The following is an 8,796-nucleotide window of genomic DNA, read 5'->3' as shown; positions in this document are numbered from 1 at the left end:
CTCCTTTCCTCCTCCCCCGTCGCGCGGCCCCTTTAAGCCCAGAGACGGCCGGTGCTCAGTGGCAGTGCGCCGGCAAGTGTGTGTGTGAGTGCGCGGGGAGGGGGCGGGCACAGTGTCTCCATGGCGACGCGGCGGTGACGTCGCCGGCCGGGGGGCGTGGGCGTCCCGGCCCCGGAGTGCGATATTAACCCGGGAGGCGGCGGCGGGGAGGGGAGAGGCTCTGAGAGGCGAGGCCGGGTGAAGCGGCGAGGGCGGCCCGACGGGCGCGGGACGGGACGGGGCAGCGCGGGCGCCGGGAGCTGCGGCCCGGAGTCGGGGTGCCTCGCCCTGGGCCCCCAAGCATGAAGACCCCGGCGGACACAGGTGGGGGCGGGGGCAGCACGTGTGGGGGAGACTTGTTGCCCCGGGAAACCAGGCGGAGAAACTTTGGGGGGGCTGAAGCGTTCTGGGGGAGCCGGGGTGATCCCCAGTTCCGGGGGACCCCCAAGCACTCGAGACCTGTTGCTTATCGCGGCGCGAGCGGGGGGTGCTGCATGGGACCCCCAATTTCTGGCTCTGGGCGGAGTGGTGTGGGTGCTGCGAGTCTTGGTCCTCTCCCTGCCTAGACCCCGAAAGCTGGGCTCTCCCCCACTCCCGGGATCACGGGGGTGGCGGGGTCCCTCCCCGCCGCTCTGTCACGTTGCACTCTGGGGGCCGGGACGTGTGCGGGGAGTGGGGGGGGGGGGCCTGTCCACGGGGCCCGCTATTCCCGGTTCCGCGCTGCGCGGTCCGACCCGTGACCTTCACCGCGGCGCGTGCCCCGCACCGGCTTAGAGGTGGATATGGGATGGCTTCTAGGAGGAGGGCGTGAGTGGGGAGCCTGGGACTCGGGGTCCGGGCCGCGCCGCCCCTCCCCCGCCCGTCTCCGCCGGCTCCTCGCTCCCCCGCCCGCGCCGAGTCGCAAAGTTCCAAAGCGCAGCCCGAACGTTCGAAAAAGGAACTTTTTGTTTCCGACCTTAGAACGCGCGGCTTTAAGGTGGCTCCGGGGAGACCTGGGTACCCTCCTCCCGCGCCGTCGGGGGCCCGGGCTTGAAGAGGGTGGGGAAGGTGGGGGGGACGCGGAGGCTTCCCCCTCGCCCCCCCTCCCTCATCCAGCTCTTGTCTTTCAACTGGCCGTCTTTTTTCTCCACACCCCCTCCCCTTCCCCGCCAACTTGCTCCTCCTTAAGGGGCCAAGGTTCCCCTCCCCCCCCTCGGTCGGCGGGCGGGGGGCAGCGGGATTAACCCCCCTTCCACTCGGACTTTCCCCCCTCCCCTCCCCCGCCGCCCCCGGGCTCGCGCGGGCTGGACTTTGCGCCTCAGCGCGCTGGGGGGAGGGGTCCCAGCCGCCCCCTGCCCGTCTACCCCGTCGGAATCCGGCCTGGGGCGGGGACGGGGGAGGGGGAAGGGGGCCGGGCGCCGCTGTTCAAACTTGTTTCCTTCCCCCGGCGGCGGCCGCGACTAGGGCTCCTGTGTGCGGGTGTGTGCCCCGACCGGCCCACCCACCCCGCCCTCCCGCTCGGCGGGTGGGGGCGGCTCTTAAAGGGCTCCGAGCGGGGCTCCGGCGCCTGGGGATTGGGGCCGAGGAGGGGGGCTGGGGGTGGGGCAGGGGTGCGGAGTGCTGTAGGGTCAGTCACGTGCGTCCCACATACTCTCCGGCTCCCACAAGCTCCAGGGCCGCCGGGCCTTGGGGGCAGCAGGAGCCTCCCCTCGCCCGAGGAGGGGGGGGCCGAAGCGCCCAGACAACCCCGCTTCATCTTTCCTCCCTGCTATAGGCCTTCGCCTGGTGGGACCGGCTGGGCCGCTCCCCCAACCCTGTCTTGGGGCCGAGCCGTGTGTAGGTTCTCAGGCTGGGAGAAGGGGCGGGGGCCTGGAATGGCCTTCTGATCGGTCCATCGGTCCGCCGGTCCGTCTGCCTCCTGGCCGGCCACTGTGCGCCCCTCTATCCGATCCTCCATCCCGGCCCCTCTCTCCTTTGCCGCGGCTGTTTCCCACTTCCTGTTTTCTTCCCGGCTCTGGCGCCACTGAGGGCTGCCTGGAGTGGGGGAGGTGGTGAGGCCCCCCAGGAGGCCGGCGTGTTCTTCCTCTACCACCACCGCTCCCTTCCGACCCCCATAGTCCCTTAAAAAAAAGTTTGGGCAGTCATGTGAATTTGGGGGGTGCCCAGGAGTTCTGCCTCGTAGGTTTCCACAGTCTGTCTGGGAGAATCCCAACCCCGCCTCTGTGGGACCCAGGTGTGTCTTCTGGGACCCTGCCATCCCAGCCCTTCCTGTCTGTCTGCTGCTACCTCTCCACCCTGTCTCGAAATGTCGTGAGCCCCACTTTAACTATCAGCTGCTCTCTTCCTGCCTCACTGTCCCCCCCTGCTCCAGAGGTCCTGCATCCCCAAGCTTTCTTGGTGCAGGCCCAGTGGTTCCGTTTTCAGCACGTGGACCCATACACAACACACACACACACACTCCCCTTGCCCGTGCCTGGCTCCTGGCTCCAAGGCCTGGGGAACAGAGCCCCATTGAGACACCCTGACGTCACCCCCCCTTTCTTCTCCCCCCAAAGCCGGGAACAGGCCCTCAAGTATTCCGTGTCCGATGAGGAAAGGGAAAGCCAGCATCGGGTGGGCCTGGGAGCGAGGAGTGTCCCTGCCAGGAGTGGGGGCCCGACCAGAGGGGGTTGATCAGGGAGGGGGCTTAACAAGGGGGCTTGGGACAGCCCCGGAATGCAGCTTGAGGCCTTTCCAGAGCCCCCCACCTCCCTTCCCAGTTCCCTTTGTGTTGTATGTAGTCTCTCTCACTCCTTCTCTTCTGCAAAGTTTATTTTTAGCCTCCTGCTCCCCCGCTCCCAGGACTGTCGCTGCACACACGTTGCCTGGTTACCGGGACAAGGAGGCTGGGGCGGGTGGGCTGGGAAGGGTGGCTTTAATTTTGGGGGAGGGTGGAAGTCAGTATACCCACCCATCCCCAGACTGATGTCTCAGGGGCTTTACCCCCCACTCCTGGGTCTGAGAGCCAGATGGGGGCTTAGGTGGGAGGAGCTTGGGAGGAGCACCAGGAGCTTGGTGCCCTGAGGGGGGCCAGTACCTTTTTGGAGGAGATTGGAGGGTACATGGAGCTGGTGGTTTGGTCACTTGGGTTCCCAAGGGCCTCTGGGCCCTGAAGAAGACCCTGAGACCTGGGTTCTTTAGCAAGGTGTGGATATTGGGGTGAACACCTGGATTCCTAAGGGAGAGATGGGGCTGTGGATGCTGGGGTCCACAGAAGGCGTTGTCAGGGGCTGTCATTTGTGAATGGAGCAGGGGCTGCTGGTGCAGGACTCTGGCTCTGTGACCAGCTGGAGGTCATATCCCTGGAGCCCTGAGAGGCTGGTTTGAGGCTGGGATTTCTGAATGGGGCAGGGACTAGGTGGGGAATGCTGGCCCTCCCATTCTACTCAAGGCTAGGGGTCATGGAGCTGGGTCCCTGTGGGTGAGAGTTCTGGATTTAGAGGGGATGGTCTCTGTAGGAGAAGGAACTGCTGATCCCGTGTGTCCCCAAAGGGAAGGATCCCCTGCTGGATTCCAGACTGGGGTGGAGTCTTTGGGGGAGGCTCAGCTTTGCCTCAGGCTTGCTTGGTACCTCCTGAGCTGAGGCTTGAGCCAGGGCCAGGGGAGGGAGGCTGACCCGTGCAGCCTGACTGACACTGTGACCTCGCCTATCTTTAGCTGTCCACCTTGGTCTTCTCCCTCTAGTGGCATCAGAGCCCCTGCCCTGCCTCCCCCCTCTTTCTTTCCTTCCCCTTCCCTCCTCCCACCCCTCCATTACCGGCTGCCTAGTGCTGAATTATTGATGGCCCTTGATTACCCGGGGGTTTGGGAAATGACAACAACCGCAGCCCCCCCATCTCTCCCCTCTAGGCTGCCCACCCCCTCCAGGGACCAGCCAGCCCACCACCAACCTCTACCCAAGGTTAATGCTGGGGGTGGGTAGGCAGGTGGGCAGGGAAGAAGCTGTGGATGGGAAGGCAGAAGGGGGAACAGGCTGCAGCAGTGTCTGTTCAATCTCCAGGCCTGGGCTGGGGCCCTCCAGCCAGGTCGGGCCCACGTGCCTGCGTCTGGGGAGGGCAGTGCAGCCCAGAGGGTCCAGGGCTTGGGGGGGGCCTCTCTCAGACAGTCTGGGTTTCACTCTCCAGGGAAGACAGAAGCCTCTGTGTGTGCAAGCGCTGACCTCATCGTCAACCAGCCACCCCACCCCTCCTGGTCCTTTTAAGAAAAAAAAAATCCTCCTCGCGGGTCCTGGGGTGGGAGTAAGGGCTCTGGTGGGTCTTGGGAGGGAGATAGTGTATGTTCCTAGGAGGGGACTAGAGGAGCTGGGGGGGGGGGTGGATATGGCTGGCCCTGAATGGGAGTGGAGGGGTGGGTTTTGGGGGGGGGCTCGCCCCAACTCATCTGGCCACGTGTGCCCCTTCCTGCCCCTCCCCCACTGGCAGCCCTCCCTGCCCGCCGGCCTGGCTTGGTGCCTGGCCCCCTGGCACTGGCCCCGGGACCCGCCGCCGCCGGTTTCCTGTTTCTCCCGGTGTCGCTGGAGCAGGCTCCAGCTTCCCCTCCCCCCAGCTCCCGTCTAGCCCCCTCACATACAGACAGACAGACACTGTCTCCATGTAACCCAGGTCCTGACTTGGCTGAGGGGAGAAGGATTTCCCCACATTGAGGGCGGGGTAGGAGGTGGACCCTGGGATGGGACCCAGAGCCCCGGACTTGGCGTCCTGACCCGCGGCCACTCCCCTGCTTCTGTCCCTAGGGTTTGCCTTTCCAGATTGGGCCTACAAGCCGGAGTCGTCCCCTGGCTCGAGGCAGATCCAGCTGTGGCACTTTATCCTGGAGCTGCTGCGGAAGGAGGAGTACCAGGGTGTCATCGCCTGGCAGGGGGACTACGGGGAATTCGTCATCAAGGACCCCGACGAGGTGGCTCGGCTCTGGGGTGTCCGCAAGTGCAAGCCCCAGATGAATTATGACAAGCTGAGCCGGGCCCTGCGGTGAGGAGGGCAGAGGCCCCTGGGCAGATGTGGACAGCCCCCACTGGTTGGGGAGCCCCTGACTCGTGGGAATAGGCTTTAGGTTTGATTCCTTGATTCTGCCAAATCATAGCTATGTGACCTTGGGCAAGTCCTAACCCTTCTCTGCCCCCGTGTCACACAGGTGTCCTGAGGAGAGAATACAGCCATGGGTGTTGCCTTTAGTCTGGCCCCAGACCTGAGGGGAGGGCTGGTCCCCACCACCCTCTGGGCACTTGATTTCTTTCGTGTGGCCCATGTTTCCTGGTCGCCCTTTGTGAGCAGCCCCTAACTAGGGGGATCTAGACATGGGTCCTCTGTGGCTGACCATCCGATGTTGTTTCTACACCCATAGCTATTACTACAACAAACGCATTCTGCACAAGACCAAGGGGAAACGGTTCACCTACAAGTTCAACTTCAACAAACTGGTGCTGGTTAATTACCCTTTCATTGATGTGGGGTTGGCTGGTGAGTACCAGGGCTGGGGGCCATGATTTCGGAGGGAGGAGAGGGTCTGTCTGTATGTCCAGGCTAGGCCAGAGGCCTTGACACCATGTCTCCCCTCTCCTGCCAGGGGGTGCCGTGCCCCAGAGTGCCCCGCCAGTGCCGTCGGGTGGCAGCCACTTCCGCTTCCCTCCCTCAACGCCCTCTGAGGTGCTGTCCCCCACCGAGGACCCCCGTTCGCCACCGGCCTGCTCTTCATCCTCATCCTCCCTCTTCTCGGCTGTGGTGGCCCGACGCCTGGGCCGAGGCTCTGTCAGTGACTGTAGTGATGGCACATCAGAGCTGGAGGAGCCACTGGGAGAGGATCCCCGGGCCCGACCGCCAGGCCCTCCGGAGCTGGGTGCCTTCCGTGGGCCCCCACTGGCCCGCCTGCCCCATGACCCCGGCGTCTTCCGTGTCTACCCCCGGCCTCGGGGTGGCCCTGAGCCTCTCAGCCCCTTCCCTGTGTCGCCGCTAGCCGCGCCTGGCTCCCTGCTACCCCCTCAGCTTTCACCGGCTCTGCCCATGACGCCCACCCACCTGGCCTACACTCCCTCGCCCACGCTGAGCCCTATGTACCCCAGTGGCGGCGGGGGCCCAAGCGGCTCCGGGGGAGGCTCCCACTTCTCCTTCAGCCCTGAGGACATGAAACGGTACCTGCAGGCCCACACTCAAAGTGTCTACAACTACCACCTCAGCCCCCGCGCCTTCCTGCACTACCCTGGGTTGGTGGTGCCCCAGCCCCAGCGCCCTGACAAGTGCCCACTGCCACCCATGGCACCTGAGACCCCACCAGTTCCCTCTTCGGCCTCGTCCTCCTCTTCCTCCTCTTCCTCCCCATTCAAGTTTAAGCTCCAGCCGCCCCCGCTGGGACGTCGGCAGCGGGCAGCTGGGGAGAAGGCTCCGACAGGCGCTGACAAGAGTGCTGGCATTGGCATGGGCGGTGGTGGCAGCGCAGGTGGGCTGCCTGAAGGGGCGGGGGCGCTGGCCCCACCACCACCCCCGCCACAGATCAAGGTGGAGCCTATCTCGGAAGGCGAGTCGGAGGAGGTAGAGGTGACTGACATCAGTGATGAGGATGAGGAAGACGGGGAGGTGTTCAAGACGCCTCGTGCCCCACCTGCACCCCCCAAGCCTGAGCCCGGCGAGGCACCGGGGGCAGCCCAGTGCATGCCCCTCAAGCTGCGCTTTAAAAGGCGCTGGAGTGAAGACTGTCGCCTGGAGGGGGGTGGGGTCCCCGCTGGGGGCCTTGAGGATGAGGGCGAGGACAAGAAGGTGCGTGGGGAGGGGCCCAGGGAGGCCGGGGGGCCCCTCACCCCGAGACGGGTGAGCTCCGACCTCCAGCACGCTACAGCCCAGCTCTCTCTCGAGCATCGAGATTCCTGAGGGCTGTGGGCAGGGGACCCCTGTTCCCCCAACCCCCATGCTTCTTTTGCTGCCTTAACCCCCCCATGTCCTGGAGGTGAGGGCAGCTTTCTAGTCTCTTTCCTGCCTCCTCCCTTTCCCCTCTCCACATTTTGTATAAAACTTTTAATTTTTTTTTTTTTAATGGTGAGGGTGGGTGGGTGCCTAGGGCTGGGAGCTGTCCCCTGTCTCTTGGGTTTCTAAGCTCCGGGCAAAGTGGTGGTGGGGGGAGGGAGGGGGGAGTTAAGGGGGCCACCTCCATTCTGGGGAATTTATATTTGAACTGAGGCTCGGGCCTCAATGCCCAGGAACTTTTTTATTACAATCGCTTAGGAAGTAAAGCCTTGTTTCCCTCCCTGTTCTCTGCCTCCTGTACCTCTCCCTCTCCACCCCTGGCTATCCTCAGCCCCCATTCTGCCTTCCCTGCCCCTCCAGGGGCCACGAGTGCCTGGGTTTCTCATACCCCACAGGGTTGCAGCAGAGGAGGGAGGGACATTTTATGATGAACCAAAAATTCCGTGTCGGGGATGGGGGGGTGGGGGGCGGAAGAGGGTGAGGGGTGCCGCCCATAGGCCACAAATCTCTACAAGTGCCTGCTGTCCCTCTCCCGCTGCCCACCCCAGCACCAGTCCAACCCTTTCACCCCCAGCTGCTCCTAGGACTAGCCCATAGGCAGGGGGGTAGGGGGGGTGGGAAAGGGGTGCCCTGAAACCAAACTGGAAGCCCCCTCTGCCTCCCACCTGGGGCCCCTGGGGTGGGGGTCTGTGGTCAAGCCTTATTCTGTATAGGGATGGAGGGTGGGGGGGAGGGAAGTTGGGGGCTGCTGGAGAATGTATTCAAAACAATAAAACTTTGGACCTTTGGATGCAGTGATCTGTCCTGGGTCCTGGGTGCTGGGTGCAGCTGCCACAAGGCCACAGCTTTCGCATGATTCTGAAGGACGGGCCCCGAATGGCCCCCCAGTGGATCTATGGCCGGACAGCCTAACTGCCTCAGAATGAGGCAAATTCAGGCTTGGGAAATGCTCTCCCAACCTCGGGGGCACATAGCCTAGCCCCCAGGGGCCTGATGAGTAAGGTCCCAGGCACACTCGTCCCCTCTGACTGCTCCCCTATTCCATGGGGATCTGCGCGTCCTTGGAAGCACTTTAGGCTCGTCACCACCACACCACTGTCCTTGCTCTTCTGATTGCCTGCAATACCTTTCCTCTCGCTCTGAGTTCCTACCCAGGACCCCAGACTGCTAAAGGCCTGAAACTCCTTTTGGACCACCTCTAGTATCCTGCCACACATCATTCTTAGGGCGCTTCTGAGTGCATTTGGGACTCCTTTGGCGGCAGGCCTGCACTGTCTCTTGAAATGTAGACTTTGCAAGGTCTTCCTATGGAACCATGGGAACACCCTCTGCCAGCAAGTTGGGAAGGGCCTAGCTTAATCCTGGTTGCTATTGATTGAGCTACTGTGAGCCAAGTACCTAGTACCTAGTTAGGAGCTGCAGTGCTTTATCTCCAACATCCAGCAAGGTAGGGGCAAGTGCCTCAGTGAAATGACTTGCCCAAGGCCCTAAGCTCAGCCAGGATGGGCTTAAATGAGGTCTGTCTCTGAAGCCCGTGTTCTTTCAACAACCCCTAAAAGCCAGGATGGTTGGATGTAGACCAGGGTCTCAAGATCATAGGATCTGAGTGGTGAGCTCATAAAGCTAGAAGCCCAGGTTGGAGAGTTCGAGTCAGGGATGAGAGAGTCAGAAGGAGGAATCCAGGCATGAAGTGCCCTTACAGACAGCTCAACCCTTTCAGTGCAGGTGAGGAGCCTGAGGCCCAGAGAGGGGAAGGAGTTGCCCCAAGGTCACACAGCTGCTAAGAGAG

At 63.2% G+C, this 8,796-nt stretch overlaps 1 protein-coding gene across 1 annotated transcript; it reads left to right on the top strand.

Annotated features, from left to right (window-relative positions):
- The first annotated feature begins 216 nt into the window (after window positions 1-216).
- Window positions 217-7,292, top strand: ERF (ETS2 repressor factor). Its single transcript, XM_004440090.3, has 4 exons — window positions 217-363; window positions 4,790-5,024; window positions 5,398-5,513; window positions 5,620-7,292. The coding sequence occupies exons 1-4, from the start codon at window positions 342-344 to the stop codon at window positions 6,912-6,914; spliced, it is 1,668 nt and encodes a 555-aa protein (XP_004440147.1). The 5' UTR covers window positions 217-341; the 3' UTR covers window positions 6,915-7,292.
- The last annotated feature ends 1,504 nt before the right edge of the window (window positions 7,293-8,796 follow it).

Source organism: Ceratotherium simum, chromosome 33 (genome assembly GCF_057802395.1).
Source record: "Ceratotherium simum simum isolate JZ-2026a chromosome 33, ASM5780239v1, whole genome shotgun sequence".
Lineage (NCBI taxonomy): Eukaryota > Metazoa > Chordata > Mammalia > Perissodactyla > Rhinocerotidae > Ceratotherium > Ceratotherium simum.
The sequence above is the reverse complement of the archived record's forward strand: the minus strand, read 5'-3'. Positions and strand labels throughout refer to the sequence as shown.

What these genes read in the sequence shown, in the direction of transcription:
- ERF (XM_004440090.3), top strand. Translation starts at nt 342, where the DNA reads ATGAAGACCCCGGCGGACACAG. An exon ending in GAAGACCCCGGCGGACACAG is followed by an intron (nt 364 to 4,789) that starts GTGGGGGCGGGG and finishes TTCTGTCCCTAG; the next exon opens with GGTTTGCCTTTCCAGATTGG. An exon ending in AAGCTGAGCCGGGCCCTGCG is followed by an intron (nt 5,025 to 5,397) that starts GTGAGGAGGGCA and finishes CTACACCCATAG; the next exon opens with CTATTACTACAACAAACGCA.